At 50.2% G+C, this 23099-nt stretch overlaps 1 protein-coding gene across 1 annotated transcript in view; it reads left to right on the top strand.

The window, feature by feature from the left end:
• LOC135818959 (uncharacterized) overlaps nucleotides 1-23099 on the top strand; it is a 65893-nt gene that overhangs the window by 4882 nt on the left and 37912 nt on the right. Inside the window, exons 2-11 of the mRNA XM_065332126.1 lie at nucleotides 3278-3383; nucleotides 4829-4874; nucleotides 6075-6182; nucleotides 6463-6618; nucleotides 7696-7798; nucleotides 14796-15112; nucleotides 17283-17330; nucleotides 20819-20954; nucleotides 21136-21208; nucleotides 21684-21819. Coding sequence (XP_065188198.1) covers nucleotides 3278-3383; nucleotides 4829-4874; nucleotides 6075-6182; nucleotides 6463-6618; nucleotides 7696-7798; nucleotides 14796-15112; nucleotides 17283-17330; nucleotides 20819-20954; nucleotides 21136-21208; nucleotides 21684-21819 — 1229 coding nt within the window. The remainder of the gene's footprint in view (nucleotides 1-3277; nucleotides 3384-4828; nucleotides 4875-6074; nucleotides 6183-6462; nucleotides 6619-7695; nucleotides 7799-14795; nucleotides 15113-17282; nucleotides 17331-20818; nucleotides 20955-21135; nucleotides 21209-21683; nucleotides 21820-23099) is intronic.

Below are 23099 nucleotides of genomic sequence, written 5' to 3'. Positions count from 1 at the left end.
CCTGAGTGCCGCCACTTCGATCCTCAGGGAACTGTTGTCAACAACAGCTTCTTTCATAGCAGCCAATTCCTTTGTCAAACTAGTCATGATTCCCATCAGAGATTCGTCACCGTAACATTTTTATTTTTTACTTTTCACTAAAGACACAACCTACTGGTAAGAAGAGGAGAGACAAGTAGCAGGACAAGACAACAATGGGAAGAGTAGGGGCTCTATGCTAACAACGTTGACACGTGGTCTCACCATGCATGGTCATGACACATGCATAACAGCTACCTGCGCGCCGAGAACTGGATGTGGGCTACTGACTCAGTCTAATCGCACCTATCTAGTATCTACATGTAGGTATTGCTATCTTTTTCCTTGTTTTCTCTACTCTCTCTCTCTCTCTCTCTCTCTCTCTCTCTCTCTCTCTCCACGCTATACTTTTCGCTATATATTTTTTCAATCTTTTTTTGTTTCTCTTCTTCTCCCGATATTCTGATGCGTGAAGTAGGCGCGGATGCCGAGACCATTGGTCGGCAGAGCCTGCAGCACCCCATCACCACCGCTGCATTGCATTTGCAGCCCCATTCAGTCAATGTCTTGTTAGTCTGTTGTTTTGTCATTTCCTGCTTCTTTCTTCTTTTACGAATTGGGTGCGTGGTTTCAAGTAAAAAATAAAATAAAATAAAAAATAACCACTTCGGTGTAGTGATAGCGAGTTCGACGAGGCCGCATCAGTGTCACACCCAGCAGAGCAGTTTTTGCCCAAATAACGTGATGTCACCGAGACCATCCGGACCATGACTCCGAGTGCCACCATGGTCATTCACAGCTATGCTATGATGATGATGATGATGACGACGACGACTCTTGTTTTATTCCGCAAATCCAAAGGGGAGTTTCTTCCGATAGCAAGGTAGCGAAGAGAGAAAGGATATAAGGGAGGGAAGAGTGTATGTAACATGTGTGTGTGTCGCAGTGTGTGTGTATGTGTATGCGTGTGTGTGTGTGTGTGTGTGTGTGTGCGCGTGTGTGTGTGTGTGTGTGTGTGTGTGTGTGTGTGTGTGTGTGTGTGTATGGTGTACGTCGCACGGCAGTTGATGGAGAAGACGTTGGAGCATGATTCAGATGCATATGTCCTGTTCGTCGATCTGAGAATGGCGTATGACAGTATCTCGCGTCCAGCGCTGTGGCAGGTTCTCCAGAAGCTTGGTGTTCCGCCGGCAATGCTCCGCATCATTCAGTCACTCCACAACGGCATGACTGCTTCTGTTCGGGTGGATGGCAAGCTGACTGACCCGATAACTGTGCGGAATGGATTGCGTCAGGGCTGCACTCTCGCGCCAATGCTCTTCAAGTTGTACTTCTCTGCCGTCGTTGCCAGTTGGAGGTCCAGTTGTCCGGATGCTGGCATATCCTTTAGATATAAAGTCGGGAGGAAGTTAGTTGGTGACCGAACGGCGAAGGGAAAGCTCCTGTCATCAATGGTCACAGAATCCCAGTTTGCTGACGATGCTGTGCTCTACGCAATATCTCGGCCTGCCTTCGAAGCGATGACTTCCAGCTTCATCACATGTGCAAGCAGCTGGGGCCTAACGGTCAGTGTGAGAAAAACCAAGGGTATGGCTGTGGGTGAGTCTGCTGATCGCCGTGACGTTGTTGTTGGAGCAGACGCGATCGAGGTGGTGGACCAATTCACCTACCTTGGCAGTGTGCTCTCCTCAGATGGTCTTGCCTGTGCTGATGTCCGCTCTCGCCTTGCGAAAGCCTCAGCTGTGTTCGGAACCCTCAAAGCTCCTGTCTTTGATAACAAGACCCTGTCGCTTCGCAGCAAGAGGCGTGTCTATGAGGCTGTCGTCCTCACGACCCTCTTGTATGGTGTGGAGACGTGGACCACCAAGGCAGGCCACCTCCAGAAGCTAAACACGTTTCACCATCAGTGTGTTCGGTCCATCGTGGGTATCGGCCGTCGTCAACAGTGGGATGATCGGATCTCAACGGCCACATTAGCGGCTACATTCGGTGTTGACCCTGACATCACCAGCATCATCCGTCGCCACCGGCTTCGTTGGCTGGGTCACGTCGGCAGTATGGACGACTCGCGTGCACCGAAGCAATTGCTGTTCGGCAAGCTGCCTGCCCCCCGTCCTCGTCACGGCCCGAAGAAGAGGTGGCGAGATGTGGTGTCGACTGACCTGGCGGACCTCGGCATGACCACCTGGCTTGAGAGTTGCCAAGATCGTCCCGGCTGGAGAAGAGTTGCGAGTAGCACTCCACCGCCACGGCCCGCTCCTGATCCTCTTCTATGTGTTTGTGGACGCCAGCTTCGTCGACCAGGAGACCTGAAACGACATGCCAAGTTCTGCGCTCGTGTTCTCACTTGAACTTTCCGACATTCGCTATCATTGCGTACGCAATGGGCAAGATCAAGGTCAAGGTCAAGGTGTGTGTATGCACTGGAAAGGATAGTCAGCTGGGGATCAGTAGCACGAATCCAGTGTCAAACATGGCATTCGCTACTTGTACAGTTTTGCAGGTACATGCATTGAGCAAGGAATGCAACAGACACAGTCACTAAAGCTATCTCCTCTGATTTCTTTGGACCTGGTTGACATGGGCATGGCACGAACCCATGGGAAACAAGCAAACATCTGCCAAAAAGAGGAGCTAGACAATTTGCGTCCCACTCTTTATACCCGCACACATCATACCTGTGTGTGCGGCCGCGTGTGTGTGTGGGGGGGGGAGGGTATGTGTGTGTGTGTGTGTGTGTGTGTGTGTGTTTGTGTGTGTGTGTGTGTGTGCATGTGTGTGAGGTTGCGGGTTCGATTCCCGACGATTATGGTCACACACGTCTTTCTCCTCTTTCTCAGACTCCTCCTGACTTTTCTTTCATTCTCCTGGGTGGTTACCAACAGCCAGTGCATGCCGGAGTATGTGGTGTGATGTGTGTGCGGGAAAAAAGGAAAAAAATAAAAAAGACCAAAAAGTAGGGATTCACTGGCCAGAAAAAGTCACTTCATAGCTGTGTGGTGTAGACCAGGCTGAATAGTGGCGGTCAATTTCAGCCTTGCAAGCTGTTGAATGGTGCAATCCCAGCACAAGCTGCTATGACTTCTGCTGTAGCATCGCTATCATCACCTCCGGCGATGGGCGTCCAATGGTCCAATGGTGTGTGTGCTTGTGTGCGTGCGTGCGTTCAGGTGTGGTAGTTGAGTTGGACTAAATTCAGAATGGTGTGTGTTTCTTGTTCTGTTCTATTCCATTCTTTCTACTTCTTTCTCTCCACCAGACTCTGTGAGTCCGAGAATACAGCGACTGACTTGTCACGGGCCGTATTTCAACTTCTCCAAACTTCATTATGACACGGCGACGGAAACGCTATTCGCCGGCGGAACGTATGTACTCATACATGTTATAATGATTGGTTGTGGTTGTGGCTGTCAATGTAGTTGTGAGTGTGTGTCTGTGACTGTGTTATACTATGCGTAGTTATGATAATAATGCAGGTTAACGGGTGCACAGTGCTTCGCGTTACAGCTGAGATTATGCTACGTCAATGACCTGCATTTGTTACCACACTGCATGCCCACATTTAAACTCTCATAGCATGCTCCCAGTCACACTCTGAACACCGCTACATGCTCGCACACTCTCTCGCTGCATGCTCGCACTCTCTCTCTCTGCATGCTCGCACTCTCTCGCTGCATGCTCACACTCTCTCGCTGCATGCTCGCACACTCTCTCGCGCCATGCTCGCACTCTCTCAGGACTGCCACTTGCTCCGATTTTTGATCGCCTGCCGGACAAACTGACCAATTTTGTTCCCAAAGAGGGACAACCGATTATTTTATTTTGAGCGCTTTTTAGTTCAGTTGGCCATTCGGCGCTTCCAGGTCGCGTTTCGCCGGTCATTGTACATGTACATGTACATGTAGCTGTAAAATGCACGCGTGCATGTGTATGGACAGTTAAAAATGTGTTCTGGGGCCCCAACAGCAAGCCATTTTCCTAAAATATTTCAACGGTGGACACCCCGGACCCCCGTCAGATTTTTCTCCCTCCAAGTGTGGCAGCCCTGCTCTCTCTTCCTTCATGCTCACACTCTCTCGCTGCATGCTCGCACTCTCTCACTGCATGCTCGCACTCTCTCGCTGCATGCTCACACTCTCTCTCTGCATGCTCGCACTCTCTCGCTGCATGCTCGCACACTCTCGCTGCATGCTCGCACACACTTTCACTGCACGCTCGCACTCTCTCTCGCTGCATGCTCGCACTCTCTCTATGCATGCTCGCACTCTCTCGCTGCATGCTCGCACTCTCTCGCTGCATGCTCGCACACACTTTCACTGCACGCTCGCACTCTCTCTCGCTGCATGCTCGCACTCTCTCTCTGCATACTCGCACTCTCTCGCTGCATGCTCGCACTCTCTCGTCGCATGCTCACACTCTCTCACTGCATGCTCGCACTCTCTCGCTGCATGCTCGCACTCTCTCGCTGCATGCCTGCTCGCGAGTGACGCACGTCAGCTTGTTCACTGTGGTCACGTGTGCAGTACGTCACGGCAGCCGAAACAAGATGGTACAAACAAAGTTGCCGATTTCTTGGCCGTGCATACCAAAGCACTTCTTTTCTGTTTTGCCCCATTCTCTGTCTCATGACAATTATTTTGTGTTCGTCAGATTTCCGTGTTTCACCCACTCACCTCCTCCCTTTCCACGTGACTCATTTACGTTTAAAAAGTAAATGCGCGCGTGTGTGTGTGCTTGCATGCATATGTGTGCGTGTGCACGCGCATGTGTGTGTGTGTGTGTGTGTGTCTGTTTGTTACTCTATTGTTAGTAATTTACTGATGTCACTGGACAAACAGGCTAACATCAATGAACAGGTACAGTCACTGTTTGTCTTCCTTTTCCTCTTTCCTTGTTCATCTTTGTCACTGCTAGCACAGCCAAACTATTCAGCGACCCAACGACAGAACACTCACGCTTAAGGCTAGACACTTCCTTTTCGTGCTTCTTGTGAATCTCCAGGCGGGTTTATTGGGGTGTGTCGCTCCCTACGTGGGAGCTCGTGCTTTTCCTGTCAATTTGAATTCTCAATTGACTGACTCGCGACTGCCATCCAGATGGCACGAGAAGTCCATCAAATCTGGCCATACCTGTATTGGAATTGACTGGAAAGTCCTTTCGCATCGAATGTTTGATACCACTGGTTTTGTGACCTTATTTTGGGGCACTCACAGGCACGCACACAGTACACATGTACACACACACACACACACACACACACACACACACACACACACTTGTTGCTCACTGCCAAAACTGGTCACGTGGGTCTCCCCGGAGGAGGGGAGAGAGACTCCAAAGGAATCTTGGAAAGATGACTCAACTGGCTATTGAACCGCCCAACGGCCGACACCCCCTGAAATCCCCAAAACTCTGGGTGGACTTGAAAATGATCCCACTTATGGGCTCACCACACCTCAGTAAGTGGGTGAGGACAAGGTGCAGAAAAAGGATTGACGGCATCAGGGTATCCGTCCAGGGATCCAACTGCAGTTACCCCTGCCCCCAGTGAAGGTAATACTTGCTACTAGTGTGGGTGGCTAAATCAGAGTGGATCTGATCTAAGCGTCACTAGCATCATTGATTACACAAGAGTTAATCTAGCCAGAAGCAGTCCATGGTTAACAGGTATGTATACTTCAAATAGAAAGTATACGAACCCTGAAACCAACAAAGGTGGCAGATACAACAATACACCTTCAAGCAGCCGAACCTGTTGGCAACAGACCCAACACAATCACACACACACACACACACACACACACACACACACACACACACACACACACACACACACACACACACACACACACACACACACACACACACACACACACACACACACACACACACACACACATACACACATACACACACACACACACGCGCACACACACACACACACACACACACACACACACACACACACACACACACACATACACACATACACACACAAACTCTCTCTGCCTCTCTCCCTCTCTGTCTCTGCTTCTCTCTCTCTCTTTCTCGCTCAGGTGTCACTGGCAGATTCCGATCGACGTGATCGCTGTTTAGCAGAATGTGATCGCTGTGTTCAGACTGCCACTCCTGGCTCTGAAACGGCATCTTTCTGCTCTGCACCTGTAAGACATGCTTTCCCTTTGACAAGTTCATCCTTGCCGTATATAGACAAGTTGGTGGTGGTTGTGCTGGTTTTGGTGCTGGTGCTGGTGCTGGTGATGGTGCTGGTGATGATGGTAGTCGGTGGTTGCCTATGTATGTCTGTATGTATGCAGATGCACTGGCTCGTGTGTGAGCACATGCATGCGGGCTTCCGGTTCCAACTCGGCAGATGTTCTTGCTTCATGTGTGCACATGCCCTGGCGTTTGTGTTTTTTGTTGTTTTTTTTTTGTTGCATACAGTCGGGTGTGACGGTGTGCCTGCCATGGCTGCGGCCTGTGTGTGAGAACTGGGTGTCTTTGATTCAACCGGTTGCAGACTCCAATGGTAAAAACTATCTGGTGACCTGTGGCACAGTGTCAACATTCGCCAACGTTTCCAACTGTCAGATAAGATCGGTAAGAAGATGTCAGGCGCTTACACCCGTATGCAGGATAGCGGTGTACATCCCCTAGTTTGTTTCCTCGTTTCTTTTTGTTCTCCACCTGTTTTCACCTAAACATGACACTGTAGAATGGCCAATTTTAACGGGCGTCACTTTAGCATTTCCTAAATCAGGCCCAATTCGCGATGAAATAATAATTACTTGAAGTATATTATTTTGTTTGGGATCCGAGTTTCAGAGTTGACTGGTACTGGACTGAACATGCGAAATGTCGATTGGTGCGGCATGCCTTTAGCAAAAACTCTCTTTTCGCTAAAATTGCTTAAATATCACCCCCGCTAAAATTAGCCGTTTTGCAGTACTGGGGCTACTGCTTCGCATATCACCAACGTGTATACTCATTAGCGAGGTTAAGCGGCACGTTATTTTTGACGTCACGCGCAATTTCAAGTCGAATTGGTCATCGACTGGCGTAAGACGCCGAATTTCGACGTGGGGATGCAGCTCTCTTGCATTGTTTTCCAACGCGCGAGCGAAAGTAACGCGAGCGAAACTTTTACGCCACGTCAAAAATGACGTTCAGCTGAACATCTCTCTTTCCTGCAGGCTTGTTTGTTCTTCTGCCTTGTTTGTTCTTCTGCTTGTGTCGTCGTGAGAAGACGGCGATGATTGTACTAGTGCAAACTTTGGACTATGGATTGCAAAGAACCCACAGCTTGTTCTCGTTGTCAGTCTGATTGCATTTCTGTCTGCAAGAAACTTATGGACAAATTGATTTGTGTGTGTTTGTGGCTGTGTGTGTGTGTGTGTATGTGTGTATATATGTGTGTGTGTGTGTGTGTGTGTGTGTGTGTGTGTGTATGTGTGTATGTATGTGTGCGCCCCCGTGTTCGTGTGTGTGTGTGTATATATATATGTGTGTGTGTGTGTGTGTGTGTGTGTGTGTGTGTGTGTGTGTGTGTGTGTGTGTATGTGTGTATATATATATATATGTGTGTGTGTGTGTGTGTGTGTGTGTGTGTGTATGTGTGCGCCCCCGTGTTCGTGTGTGTGATGTTTGTGAGTTTCCGCTTGTCTTGTGCTGCAATAGATGTCCAACATAAGTGTTGTGTATGATAGCTTCCAAGCAACTCTGGGACAGTCCTCCTCTGTGCCAAGGACATTTTTGTCTATCGGAACGGACACAGTGCCAGGTAAGATCAAGAGTACATAAACCAGAGTGTGCAACTGTGCATATCAGATCTGAAACAGCGCAGTTCGTGCACTACGTCACCCTGATGAGATCAGCCAAGCCGCGGCTTGCGTACAGCTCAAATTTTCATGTTTCATAGTCCGGAAATCAGCCAAGTTTGCTTGATTTTAGACGTCCTGTGTCAGGATTTCGGTGTTTTGTGTGACTGTGTACGCTGCGTACATCCACCGACAAGTAAAGTCACCAGGCTATCCGTCTCAAAAAACCGAAATCAGGACAAACTCAGTGAACTGCACCACTGCGACTGGTTACGCAACTTTTCACCGTACCTGTGGCTTACCATGCCGTCAGAAATGACGTAGTGCACGAATTACGCTCCCACAGGAACCATCCCGAGTTGCATACTCTGGTTTATGTACTCTTGGTAAGATGTTACACACTGGCCCGTCGAAATCGGTCCGGTTGGTCAGGCCTTGTGTTGCGTGGTCATGAGGGATCCAGGAAACATGCAGAAGAGCTTGTAGTGTTCTAGGCTCCGACCTATAACTGAGAAAGGAATTCGATAACAATGGCCGGACAAAACTTTTGGTCCCCAACGTGTGTTTACAGATTCGGGGATCGTTTATACAACGGCCATATCGTACACAAGGCATGATTCATTGGCTAGAATATGGCCATATCATACACAAGGCATGATTCATTGCCTAGAATATGGCCATATCATACACAAGGCATGATTCATTGCCTAGAATATGGCCATATCGTACACAAGGCATGATTCATTGCCTAGAATATGGCCATATCATACACAAGGCATGATTCATTGCCTAGAATATGGCCATATCGTACACAAGACATGATTCATTGCCTAGAATATGGCCATATCGTACACAAGGCATGATTCATTGCCTAGAATATGGCCATATCGTACACAAGGCATGATTCATTGCCTAGAATATGGCCATATCGATATCGTACACAAGACATGATTCATTGCCTAGAATATGGCCATATCGTACACAAGGCATGATTCATTGCCTAGAATATGGCCATATCGTACACAAGACATGATTCATTGCCTAGAATATGGCCATATCGTACACAAGGCATGATTCATTGGCTAGAATATGGCCATATCATACACAAGGCATGATTCATTGCCTAGAATATGGCCATATCGATATCGTACACAAGACATGATTCATTGCCTAGAATATGGCCATATCGTACACAAGGCATGATTCATTGCCTAGAATATGGCCATATCGATATCGTACACAAGACATGATTCATTGCCTAGAATATGGCCATATCGTACACAAGGCATGATTCATTGCCTAGAATATGGCCATATCGTACACAAGGCATGATTCATTGGCTAGAATATGGCCATATCATACACAAGGCATGATTCATTGCCTAGAATATGGCCATATCATACACAAGGCATGATTCATTGCCTAGAATATGGCCATATCGTACACAAGACATGATTCATTGGCTAGAATATGGCCGGACCAATAACAAACTGTTCTCGCCGGTCCTGACGTACCGTACTCACGCGCATTTAGGCGCGTATGTGCCCATATCTGGGTACGAGCACACCTTCACATATAGAGGCACATGGGCTTGTAGGCGAAGCCAATCCCGCGACACACTGACACCACCATAATATGATCTTTACATGGTGTGCCTGTGTGTGCCTGTGTGTATGTGTGTGTGTGTGTGTGTGTGTGTGTGTGTTTGTGTGTGTGTGTGTGTGTGTGTGTGTGTGTGTTGCGTGAAGTCCACCCAGCGTTTTGGGGATTTCAGGGGTGTCTGCCGTTGGGCGGTTCAATAACCAATTGAGTCATCTTTCCAAGATTCCTTTTGAGTCTCTCTCCCCTCTCCCGGGGGGACTCACGTGACCAGTTTTGGCAGTGAGCAACAAGTACAACAAGTACAGTGTGTGTTGCGGTCGGCGTTTCAGTAGATCACAGGACCTATCCCGTCATCGCCCCTACTGTTCCGAACCTGCTCAACCCCCCATGGGGTCCGCATAGCCAGAATATGGCAGCGCGTCCAAGGTCCAAGGTGTGTGTGTGTGTATGCCCCCCCCCCCCCCCCCCCCCCGGTTGGCTAGAGTGTCACAACAACTCTTGGAAACTCAGGCGTCATGTCCGGGGCAGAGATTGATACTGCCACTTGTCATCTGACAAGAGTTGCCACTCGTCGCGGTGTGACGAGCCCGCGAGTGGGTACTGACAAGAAATCTGTCCATAGAAGAGTGGAGAGGGAGGGAGAGAGTCTTCAGCTGGCTTCCTGGAATGTTCGCTCTCTGCTGAACACCTCTGGCCCGATAGAGACGGCTTTCGCTCGCCAAGAGAGTATTCAAAATTCAAGATTTGAATATGATGAGAGAAGAATCAATGTTGTCGTTTTGGAGCTGGATCGTCTAGGCTCGGAGTACAGTGGTGGCAGAGGCATGAGCTGTGAGTGGAGACGGTTGCTGGAAATGGATGGTGATTCAGGGAGAAGGGTTACGCTGCCTGACGACGTGTGGGAAATTGTTTAATCCTGCAATTTCAGTTCGAGCGCGGTGGACTTCTAGACGATGTGTCCTCATGGCTGTTTTTCAACGCTTGGCCTATCGTTGATATCCCTGCGTGGGATGTTCTTCCAGTGGAGTCCAGGTGGGACTTCGAGTGCCCACACTCCATCACCTGGTTGATTGTTTCGGAACTGCAATAATACAGGTTCAAATAATTATTGTTTCCTTTTTGTGCGTATCTCTTGTCATTTCTCTTTTCTATACGTCGCATATCAGAGGTACTACTTGCGCTGTCTTTCTCCTTCTATCTCTCTCTGCTTGCTGTTTTTGCTTTTGTTGCCATTATCCCTCATCATACCCATGCTTGGGTGGAGGGCAGCGTGACCCGTTAGGGTAGCTGTCAATACAGTATGCAATAGTGGACGACGTCGTGGCGGAGCGGCTACCTGGTGGCAGTGCTGACTTCTCTCAAACTCTCTCTTCTACTCTCCCCTGTCTCGGGGGCGGCATGGCCAAGCATTTGGCAGCTGTACACCAGGCCAGGTGTGTGTGTGTGTGTGTTTCATACTTGTGCGGCAAGACGACCGCCATCTATGCACCGACGCGGCTGTCATCCGGAGTGCTGAATGCGGCAGCGACCACCAACTGCTATAATTATATGGCTCTGCACCTTCCACCGCCGGTGCGGCGCGGGGCGCAGAGCAAGGATAGTGTCCGGCGCCGGTTTAACGTTGCACAGCTGAAGAACCATCGCACGTCTTCCCCTGAAGATCCTACGCCTACCGATATCTACCAGGCAATGATCAAGGAGGAGATCGACCGCAACTGGCTCGAGAATTCCAACATTAGTGAGAAATGGTCCTCTATCAAGTCCACCCTTGACACTTCTGCATCCACAGCCCTTGGATTTTGCAAACGGGGTCAGCCAGACTGGTTCCATGAAGCCCTGCCAAACATCCAACACCTACTGGACACGCGGAATGCGGCCTACGAGGATTGGCTTCGCCGTGGCCAGCAGTGAGACACTCCGTTTCACCAGGAGTTTAAGGCAGCCGGATCGAACGCACACGCTGCAATCGATACGGCCAGAGTAGACTGGATCAAATCTAAAGCTCAGGCGGCCACCGACGCCCGTTTCAATGGCGCTGTCGTGTGGAAATGTATCCTTGACCTCCAGTCTGCTGGACGCGGCCTCCAACCAGTACGGACAGCAGCGATCGTTGACGAGAACGGAAATATATGCACGTCACCGGGTGAGCAGGGACAGCGCTGGGGAAGGCACTTCTCTGGAGTGCTCAACGTCATGAGCACTTGGACACCGAATGCGCTGAATGGTATCCCTCAACTACCGCTTGCCGAAGACCTTGCTGAACCTCCCACGCTGCGCAAAGTGTGCCGCGCCGTTGCTCGCTTGAAGAATGGCAAGGCTGCTGGAGCCTCGGGCGTCTTGCCGGAGATGGTGAAGGCAGGGGATGAGTCGCTGAACAGCAAGCTTGTGGAGCTATTCGGAGATGTATGGCGGGCCGGCCAAGTGCTGCAGGAGTGGGTAGACGCTACCCTTGTGCCAATCCCGAAGAAATGGGACCTGAACCGATGCGACAACTGGCGTGGCATCGCGCTGCTCGATGTTGTCGGCAGGGTCCTGGCGAGTCTCATTCAGACGAGAATCCAGGGCATGGCCAGCAGCTTCCTCCCGGAATCACAATGCGGCTTTCGGCGAGGCAGATCCTGCACGGACATGGTGTTCAGCGTACGTCAGCTGCTCGAGAAGACCATCGAGCATACAGCCAAGGGGGTTTCTTCGTCTTCATTGACCTGAAGAAGGCCTACGACTCCGTGCCCCGTGAGTGCCTCTGGCAGGTGCTCTCCCGTGCTGGTGTCCTTCCCCCCTCCCCCCCCCCCCCCTGCTTGCAGTCATCCGATCTTTCCACCATGAGATGTCTGCAGTATTGCGTGTGAGTGGCACAGACGTGGATCCGTTTAGCGTCACCAACGGCTTGCGGCAAGGCTGCACTATGGCTCCTGTCCTCTTCAACATCTTCATGTGGGCAGTAGTCACCAAGTAGCAACAGAGGGTCAGAGGTATTCCTGGCGTTGGTTTTGAGTTCAGCTACCACTATGGTGAGGGTCAACTACAGCGCAAGGCACGCCGGGCTGACACCGCTGACACTGCCCTAGAGGCACAGTTCGCGGACGATTCCTCCCTGCTTGCAACATGGCGTGCTGGTGCTGAGATTGCCTTGGACCTGTTCAACTCGACCGCTTCGGAGTTCGGCCTCACCGTGAGCGCAACCAAAACCAAGTTCTTGGTTGCGGGAGCTGGCGTCACGGCTGCGGACCAGGCGCCCATACAGCTTGCCGGTGTGGACATTGAGTTCGTGCCGGAGTTCAAGTACCCGGGGTGTATCATCCACTGTGGCGGCCGATCTTCGCAGGATATCAGCGCTCGGGTGGCAAGTGCGTCCCGGGCTTGTGGTGCTCTGCAGCAATCTGTTTTCAGGAACAAGAACTTGGATCCGAACTTAGAAGTTGCGACTTCGGCGGTAATGTCATGAAGTTGGTTGCTCCAAGTCAAGTGTCAAGTTCGGCAAGAAGCGTGTGCTCCTCGTTGGAGCAACCAACTTTAAGAACTTGGATCTTCATATTAAACGCTGTGACATTGTGTGTTTAATGCTTGTGTCCTGTCTCTGCTCGGTGCTGTATGGGTCCGAGTGCTGGACACTGCTGAAGCAGGACCTTCGTCACATATCTGTTTTCCACATGCGATGCGTGCGGTCGATATTGGGAATCACACGCCATCGTTGCTGGGATGACCAGATATCCAACAACCAACTGCTTGAGTGGCGGGGTGACTCTGAAACCATCGTCACCAAGGCTCGGCATCGGCGCCTCGAGTGGCTAGGCCATGTCGCCCGCATGGACGATGTGCGATGACAGAGTGGCCTGTGACTCTCGCCCAGACTGGAGGTTGGCTTACACCTCGGACGCCCCGGATCCCTTCGTACCGGCACCGGTGACTTGTTTCACATGCGCCCGGCACTTCGCACGTCAGGGCGACCTCGCTAGGCACAAGTTCACGGCTGAACGGCAGAAGCCGGTTTCGGAGCAGAGAGGTGCATGTCAGTGCCCTCGGTGTCATCGTTGGTTCCGGAGCCGCGGAGGCTTGGCTGTGCATCGTTGGTCCGCTTCTAGCTCGTGCCCAGTACCGACCGAACCAGCTGCTGTTGTCACCGGTGACTCTACCGCTCGGAGGTGCTGCAATGCTCACTGTGACACCTGCAATCGTTGTTTCCGCTCGACCCAGGGACGCAACCGCCATCGCTGTTCAACGCACTGCCACCGACCAACGGCCAGAGGACGGGACAAGTTCCCGCATATGTGTATCTGCTCTCGCCGGTTCCGACAAGTCTCGCATCTGGAGCGCCATCGGGTGGCGTGCTCCTTCTCTCTCTCTCTGCTGCCCCTCCGGGGCCCACGTGACCCTAGTGGTAGTGGCTCTACAGGACAGGACAGGCGTGTGTGTCTGTGTCTGTGTACATGCGCACACACACGTGTACACGCACGCATACACACAAGCTAATGCGTACACAAACATACGCACTTGCACACAGCTGTCTTGTCCTGTAGAGCCACTACCACTAGGGTCATGTGGGCCCCAGTGGGGCAGCAGAGAGAGAGAGAGAGAGAGAGAGAGAGAGAGAGAGAGAGAGAGAGAGAGAGAGAGAGAGAGAGAGAGAGAGAGAGAGAGAGAGAGAGAGAGAGAGAGAGAGAGAGAGAGAGAGAGAGAGAGAGAGAGAGAGAGAGAGAGAGAGAGAGCACGCCAACCGATGACGCTCCAGACGCGAGACTAGTCAGAACCAGCGAGAGCAGATACAAATAGGCGGGGGCTTGTCCCATTCTCTAGTTGTTGGGCGGTGGAAGTGCCTTGAACAGCGATGGCGGTTGCGTCCCTGGGTTGAGCGGAAACAACGATTGCCGATGTCGCAGTGAGCACTCCAGCAACTCCGAGCGGCAGCATCAATGGTGGCAGCAGCAGCTGATGCGGTCAGTGCGGGGCATGAGGTAGAAGCGGAGCAACGGTGCACAGGTAAGCCACCGCAGCTCTGGAACAAACGATGACGTCGAGGGCGCTGACATGCACCTCTCTGCTCCGAAATCGACTTCTGCCGTTCAGCCGTGTACTTGTGCCTAGCTAGGATCACCTTGAGTCTTAACGCGCAAAGTGCCGGGTGCATGTGTAGCAAGTCGCTGATGCTGGTACGGGGGGATCCGGGGAATTCGAGGTTCAAGGCAACCTCCAGTCTGGGCGAGAGTCCAGTCCGCTTCAATGTCTCGTGAGCGGCACACACACGCACGCACATACACACGCGCGCGCACACACACACACACACACACACACACACACACACAGCACCTTATGCTGGCTGTTCTCTTTCTTCTGCCGTCTTGTGTATTTCTTGCATCAAAGGTGTGAGTACGGCAGGTCGTTTAGCAGCCCAGTACTATACCGCTGGACATAAATCTGGCAATGGCCGCTTCGTCTTCTTGAGAGGCAGATCCTTTTTCGACAGCTTTGACTATGTACATTTGGACACATTTCAGCGGAAGAATAGTGCGCTAATGTCCCCGCCTCTGCCCGACTTCAGCTTCACTTGGACGGTCTCCTTGTTCAAGGCGTCCACAAATCCAAACTCAGACACCAACCGGGGTCATTTCACGCGCTATGTCCTGCAGTATGTGTATAAAGGATTTGTCTACGTGTGGTCTTCAAGCGTCGGACCTTCGGTAAGCGGCATGATGCATGACAACTGGTGCAAGTGAACCTTTGTTTCGGCAACTGACCACCTTGGCAGCCGCCTTTTGTAATGTTCTAAGTCCGCTTTTTTCTGAATGCAAGGTTATCCTCGCACATTGTTCCGCGGAATTCGCTTAGCACGTGCAGTCATAATGAAGTCGCGTATAGCTAATTTCGTGATATAGCGAACAGTTGTCCATGTCCCAGTTTGAACCCATGGTATAAGTCCCTGTCACTGTTTCTGTAAAAGCAGAAATTTCCGGTGGAGTTATATTTTCGGTGCCGACAATTTTTACCAACAATAAAACGCACCGAATATTTCGGTACTAGGACCAGTACACTTACCTGGAAAACGGGTTCACCGAAATTTTCCCTCTGCCGAACCGCCGATTTTGGAGAATACCGAAAAATTACACCACCTAAAACTTCTGCTTTTTCAGGATATGTCAAACTTTGGCTATAAATAGGGAGTTCAGTTCCGGTCGCTGAAAAGCAAAAAATGCAGTTACAGCTCGCCTGTACAAAGTGAATGGGCACCTCGTGGCTGCAGTTCGAGATGCAGTTTGAGGCCCAAGTATCGTAAAGTCGCGGATAAAAGCCGGGTTTGCATACAAGCACATCGCGGATAGAAGCCTGAAAATCAAACGGGTCAAATGCATATAAGCCTGTCGCGCATAGAAGCATGGCTTCTATGCAAGCGCGGATCGGGTAGGTCAAGAGTGCATGCGCTATGTACGGTGCATAGTAAAACTGCCGCCATACCGGTAGTCAGTGGTAGATCTACGCTTGTCGCGCGTAAAAGCCTGGCAAAATATCAGTGGTGCATATAAGCATGGTTTGCATACAAGCCTGGTTTGGATTAAAGCCTGATGCAGAAAGCGGCTTTTGTGCTTACAAGCCCGGCTTTTATCCACGACTTTGCGGTATCTCCTCCCGCGGCCTTTTCGGCCTTGTCGATGCTATTTTTAGGTAGCTGAGGTCATTACCTTTCCAATGGTGCCACACATGCCATGCTTCCAAAAATATTGCCTCCGCGCTTGGCGCGGATGCACTTCGAAGTACTAATTTCGATCAGATCCGTACTCGGCCCCGCGAGGAACACCCAATTTTCGTATTCAGCGGCCTCGAATCAGCCTAAACCAAGAGGATTCTAGAACATTTAGGCTCGCGCTTTATCGCAGTAGAAGGAAAATGATCACAGAAACCAGCCCACGGCGATTTCCTGGTGGTTGACGAAAAAAATTGAGTGAACTGCGCGCACTCTGTATTAGCAGTGACGGTGAAAACGTGTGACTTGTGCAAGTAGGCGCGCACGCATGCGTGCGCACTGCATGCATGCACACATCCTGTATCGCCATGTACGCACCGGATAGTGCAGTGCTGGACGGAAACCACACGGCTCACATACACACTTGCATTTACTTCTGTGACTATTTTCTCCCCCATATCCAGGCCTTCAATCGACTATAACTCTAGATTGCCTTGGAATTTTGGGATCAAATTTTCACAGGTTGTTTCTCACATCTTCCCGGTTTAGAAAAACTAGCGTTTTATGCAAAACTCGCGAGTTTGGTTTTTCAATTGAACTCCCTACTATAAAGAGCTATGAGATGCTGTAATTAATAAATAAATAAAATAAAATATTTAAAATAAAGAACTATTTCTCCTGCACACTGATGTTTGTTGTATCAGGAGTCGACTGTAAAAAAAAAAAGTTAATTATCGTGTTCGTTCCCAAAGGGAACTCAAGACGGCCGCTAACACCCGATAAACCCTAGCGGCAGATGCAGCGCCTAACGGTGGGGGAGTCGACTGTACTTCGATAAGATACACACTTAACATGTCCGTAGCACTGGTGTGCGTGCACGTACTGATGTATCAGGACGAGAAAAATCCCGTATGCTAGCTATACGTTGTTGTTGCTGCTGGTCATGTTGGTACGTCTGGTGGGAGTTCAACTGCAAACAATTTGATAATTATCTAGACTGAGGTGTTGTTGTTTCTCCGCTCTTCGTCTTTTGATGCGTGCCCGCGTGCATGTGTGTGTGTGTGTGTGTGTGTGTGTGTGTGTATGTGTGTGTGTATGTGTGTGTGTATGTGTGTGTGTATGTGTGTGTATGGTACATGGTATGTGTGCGTATTCTCCACCATGCCGAGCAGGACAATGGTCAGTTAGATCATGGTGCAGTTATATTCCGATATTGCCAGGTAAGATATCTGAATGATGTGCCACCCTCTACTGTCTTCTGTCTGTGTATTTGTGTGTGTGTAGGGGGGAGGGAGGTAGGTCACCTTTTATTCTTTGTATGTGTTTGTCAGAGGGGGGGGGGGGGGGAGGGATTAGGTCATTCACTCTTTGTATGTGGGTGTGGGTGTGGGTATCATGCACGCTTTTGTGTCTGTGTGGGCATGTGTGTGGGAGGGGGTGCAAAGTTAGAAGCGCACTCACATCTCCATCATTTCCAAGGCCGTCACAGCCGGGGCGGCTGAGGCCGCCCCACTTTTTCGGCCGATTTTTTTAATTTTTTTATGGATGCTGCACTACACTGAACACTTGGGATCGGAAGCGCACGCGAAAAAGGCCTCTTGCCTTGTTCACACCTCCGGGCCGAAGCACAAAAAATCCCTGTACAGGCCCAGCGTCGATGTACCTGATGCCGATTTCGGTCTCGCAGGCTACGCGCTGATTTACGGAGAGCACCCAGTGCCAGGCAACCGTAGTCTACGACATGCTCGTTTTTGGCTCGGTAGAAGCGTTCGGGGATCACGGAAAGCTGAATTTGTTGGTGGCGATGTCGGTACTTTCCGTTTCGAGAGCACCACTTCAGGATTTCTCTCCCTTGCCCGTTTTCTGAGGACAGTTTGTGCCGGGAGATCAGCAGATGTTTGAGAGTTCTGTGGGAGTTGATTTGGAGTTGTTTGCAGCAAGCTGTCCAATCCCTTGCTGCCAACGGCGACCCTGGGAGATAAACCTTGTCAGCCGTCTGCGTTTGCTTTTCCACAGCGCGAGTTCAGAAAGTCGACGGTGGTGAAGCGGTCGTTTCAGCCCCAGTGGTTTCAGCGGTGGCAATGGCTGCACTATGAGCAGGGCAATGACTTGGCCTTTTGCTTTACGTGTGTGTCCGCATATAGTAAAGGACATTTGAAGACGGCTAGCTTGTTGGAGAAGGCGTTTATTTCCTCCGGGTTTAGTAACTGAAAAGACGCCAGCGCCAAGTTCACGAAGCACGAGAGCAGTCGCTGCCACAGCGACGCTGCTCTGAAGCTGATCTCGATTCCTGCTTCTACGCAGAACGTTGGCGAGCTTCTCTCCCAGCAGCTGTGGAAAGAGCGTCAGGACGCTAGAAGATGTTTCCTCAAAATAGTTTCGAATGTGAAGTTTCTCGCTCGACAAGGTCTTCCCTTGCGTGGTGATGGGGATGAGCTGGACTCCAATTTCATGCAGTTGTTGAAACTGCGCTCCCAGGATTTTCCCTTGCTAACTTCATGGGTGGAGAAAAAGAACTGACAAGTATGTGTCTGGAACAATGCAGAATGAGCTGCTGAAGACAATTGCCATGCGTGTCATCCGCTCAGTAGCACAGTCGTTCCAGCAGACGGCATTCGCAACTGTGATGGTGGATGAGACTGCAGATGTGACCAATGTGGAGCAAGTCGTGATCTGTCTTCGTCGAGTTGACGATACATTTCAAGTCCACGAAGAGTTCATTATCCTTCATGAAGTTGGTTCCACCAGCGCAAAGGACATCTTCCGCGTGGTTCTTGATGTCCTGCAACGGCTTAATTTACCCACAGGGAAGCTGCGTGGGCAAGGCTATGACGGTGCAGCGTCGATGGCTGGCATACGGTCCGGTGTGGCCAAGCATCTGCAGGATATAGAGCCACGAGCTGTGTTCACGCACTGCTATGGCCACAGCCTTAATCTTGCCTGTGGAGACACCACCAGGAAGTCGAAACTTATGAAAGATGCTCTGGACACCATGCATGAGATTACAAAGTTAATGAAGAAGTCGCCACATCGGGATGCTGAATTCAGAAAGTTGAAAGATCAGCTTGCCAGTGATTGCCTGGGTATCCGTGTTCTGTGGCCCTACACAGTGGACGGTGCATGCCGACGCCCTGAAGAGCATAGCTGACAATTATGCCATTCTTCAACAGCTGTTTGCCGAATCTCTCGAGCATGTCCGGGATACGGAGATGAAGGCCCGTATCCAGGGAGTTGCAGGTCAAATGCGCAAGTTTGACTTCATGTTTGGTGTGGCTCTTGGCTCTTTCATACTCCGTCATAGTGACATTTTAAGCCGCAACTTGCAGCGGGACGACATTTCAGCTGCTGAAAGGCAGGAAATTGCCTCCATAACAGGGACAACCCTCCAGGCCTTCCGCACCATCAGCAAGTTCAACGAGTTCTTTGAGAACGTGAAAGGTGTAGCTGAGGAGTTTGATGTTGCTGAGCCAGCATTGCCTTGACGGTGAAAGATTCCGCGACGCCTGGATGATGGGATGGCCCCTGCTGAATTCGCGTCTTCAGTGGAGGACCACTACCGCCCTCAGTATTTCGAGGCCATTGACCTCATCACCGGCTGCATCAAAAATCGCTTTGATCAGCCTGGGTATCGTGTATACTTCGAGCTGCAAAACCTGCTGTTGAAGGCAGCATATGGCAAGCCTTACAGCAGTGAGTTGGAATCTGTTGTCAAGTTTTATGGTACAGACTTGGATGATGCACTATTGGCAACTCACCTGCAGATCTTCCAGAAGAATTTCTCCGCTGACGGTGAAGTGTCCGTGTCTGGCCTCCTCGAGTTCTTCGAGAAGTGCCCTCAACACGTCCTGCAATTGATGTCGCAGGTTGGGTTACTAGTGAAGCTGCTCCTGGTAATGCTGGCCACTAACGCTTCCAGTGAACGCATATTCAGCGCCATGAGGAGGATTAAATCCTACTTACGGTCCACCATGAGTCAGCGGCGGCTGAACCACCTGATGCTGGTTCATGTTCACAAGGGCCTGACGGATCAGCTCAGCGCAGTTAATGTGGCGAATGATTTCATTGCGGGCAATGATCATCGACAGCATGTTTTTGGCATGAAGTTCATCGATGGAGACCTCTGAGTGTGAACCAGTATTATTACTGTATAACATTTGCTAACTTCATATATTGCCGTGAAAATTGTCGGCACCGAAGTTACTGAAAATAAAACACCACCGAAAATTTCTGCTTTTACAATAGTAGGTTCTCTGTTTTGTTTGTTTTCGATCAGACAAGACCACACGACGGTTGCAATTACAAACTATCATGGAACGAAACAAGCATTTTACAAGTACTTCGGTAGCTGCTTGCTGTTGTGGAGTGTTCCTGGTAAACTATTAGCTATTAGTGCGGGTGTTTGCAAGCATCGGAGAAATAGGATAAATTCCAATTCATCACCACACATGAATGAACACCTTCATGACTTTGTTGATGTGTGGTGATGACGGCGCAATTTATCCTTTCTATTGCTTTTTTTATATTATTACGATACTTATTTATCCCTGGATCCCGCTCTCCCGCGGTTCGTCATTTTCAACGATCTGAGAAAGGAAATTAGGGTTATGGCAATTTGCCTAGTGCTACTGTACAGTAACAGACTGATACTGAGGAATACCATTGGGCCGCCAATGTATGCTGGTTCTTTTCTCTGTTTTCTTCTCTTCAGAATGACGCCCAGAACGCTACCTACCTGAGTAGTTTACGGCGTATTCGAGTGGCCTGTTCAGGCCTGTCCAGCCTCCGTAACTTCAATGCTAGGGGTATTGGTTCCCCGGCAAGCCGCTGGGAGATGCGACAGATCAGTAAGATGCCTGGTGCACCGATGAACTCTCATCCGTTTGGTCTGCCGGTGTATATCTGTCTCTTGTCTCGCCCACATACACGCATGCCTTTTCTATCTCTCGCACTCACTCTCTCTCTCTCTCACACACTCTCTCTCTCACTCTATTTCTGTCTCCTTGTTCTGGTTTTCCTATCTTGTAGCTTCAGCCATCGAAGTGAGTGACCCCGGCAGTGCGACCCGGCAGTATGTTGTTGCGTCGTTCACCACTCTGGAGTAAGTCTATCCACCGCCAGTAGAGTACAGCTATTCAGTATCCCAGTACCCTGCATACAACATACATGTACACCACGCTATCAAGTACTGTTTTGCAAGACCTTGCATTCAACTACATGCAAGTATCCCTTTTTGTTGCTGCTGCTGTTGCTGCTGCTGCTGCTGCTGTTGCTGCTGCTGCTGCTGCTGCTGCTGCTGTTGCTGCTGCTGCTGCTGCTGCTGCTGCTGCTGCTGTTGTTGTTGTTGTTGTTGAATTCTTTTATTCTCACGATGGCCTGTGGCCAATAAGAGAAAAATAATTACAGGCACGGGGATCAGATACAGAGAGATCAAAGTTGTTGTTGTTGTTGTTGTTGTTGTTGTTGTTGTTGTTGTTGTTGTTGTTGTTGTTGTTGTTGTTGTTGTTGTTGTTGTTGTTGTTGTTGTTGTTGTTGTTGTTGTTGTTGTTGTTGTTGTTGTTGTTGCTGGACTGTAGGGGTCTGCCTTTGGGGTCGTCTATCTGTGCGTATTCCAAGCAGTCCGTCAGTGCTGCATTCAACGATAATCCTGGACGTAACTATGCCGAGACACAACGATGTAGTAATTCCTACTCACACGCATACCCTCCAGGTGTAAGCTTGCATAATCTTGTAATCCTCTCCATTTTTGAACATCAGTGTTTGAAAGAGGGAGTGTGGGGGGGGGGGGGGAGGGGAGGTCGGAGTTGTGTTATGGGATGGTACTGTTATGGGAGGGGTGGGGGCACTGGTATAGGGGAGCTGGTATAAGGGCACTGGTATAGGGGAGCTGGTATAGGGGCACTGGTATAGGGGAACTGGTATAGGGGAGCTGGTATAGGGGAGCTGGTATAGGGGCACTGGTATAGGGGAGCTGGTATAGGGGCACTGGTATAGGGGAGCTGGTATAGGGGAGCTGGTATAGGGGAGCTGGTATAGGGGCACTGGTATAGGGGAGCTGGTTTATGGAGAGCTAGGTGGGGTTAGTATAGTATTTTAGTATTTATTCATATTTCTCTAGGGCAGTCCCCACAGACCTATGGTCTCCTTACGGGGTACCCTAGCCAATCTAGGATTGCGATACGAAATTGACGTGGTGAAGCAGCAAGGCGGACCGATGCCGGAACTGAGTTCCAGCGGGTTGCTGGTACATTTACTTGTATCTGTGCACTGACAAAGAGGGGTAGGGGGGGGGGGGGGGCACTGTTATACAATTACATGTATGTGTATATAGGCTTCACAGTTGGTGTTTTCAAGTTTAGAAGGGATCGCTTTAGTAGTAGTAGTAATAGTAGTATTTATTATTTTACTTGGGTATACCCAACAGGTCTATGGCCTTCTTACAGGGTGCCCAAGGAGAAATTGTGAGCAGCTAGTGCGAAAAGCAGGAAAGGTACGCTGGGATCGAATGATAGCGGGTAGTGCATTAAAGCGGTCAGCACCAAGAAATGAGAGGCTGTAGAGGCCTGGACGGGACATGAATGGGGGGAGAAAGAGACTACTGGATGTTTGGCCTCTGGTTTGGGAGGTAGTGTGGGTAGCAGCATTTCGGGTCGTAAAGATTTGGGAGATGAGGGGACTGCCAAGGGACCTGATGCTGAGTGGGTGGAGGTTTTGACAATGCAAAATGGGCTCAACGTCAGCACGGGAAGGGTAGGCAAATACAACATGAACAGCTCGGCGGCTTAGTCCTAGAAGCTTATTGTATTCTGCAGCGTGTAATGAATGAACATATGATGTGCTTGCGTGCTCCAATTTGCTCCGTATAACTCCGAGATAGAAAACTCGGCGGGCCTTACTGTCCAGGTTGTCTCTGCCTCGCCTAAAAGCACCTAGCTTCTTATTAATGTCATCACGGAGGTGGGAGATATGGGGTCGGAAGGTCAGGTGCTCAT

The sequence above is a fragment of the Sycon ciliatum genome, chromosome 6 (assembly GCF_964019385.1).
Source record: "Sycon ciliatum chromosome 6, ocSycCili1.1, whole genome shotgun sequence".
Lineage (NCBI taxonomy): Eukaryota > Metazoa > Porifera > Calcarea > Leucosolenida > Sycettidae > Sycon > Sycon ciliatum.
This window is presented reverse-complemented; position numbering and strand designations above follow the sequence as displayed.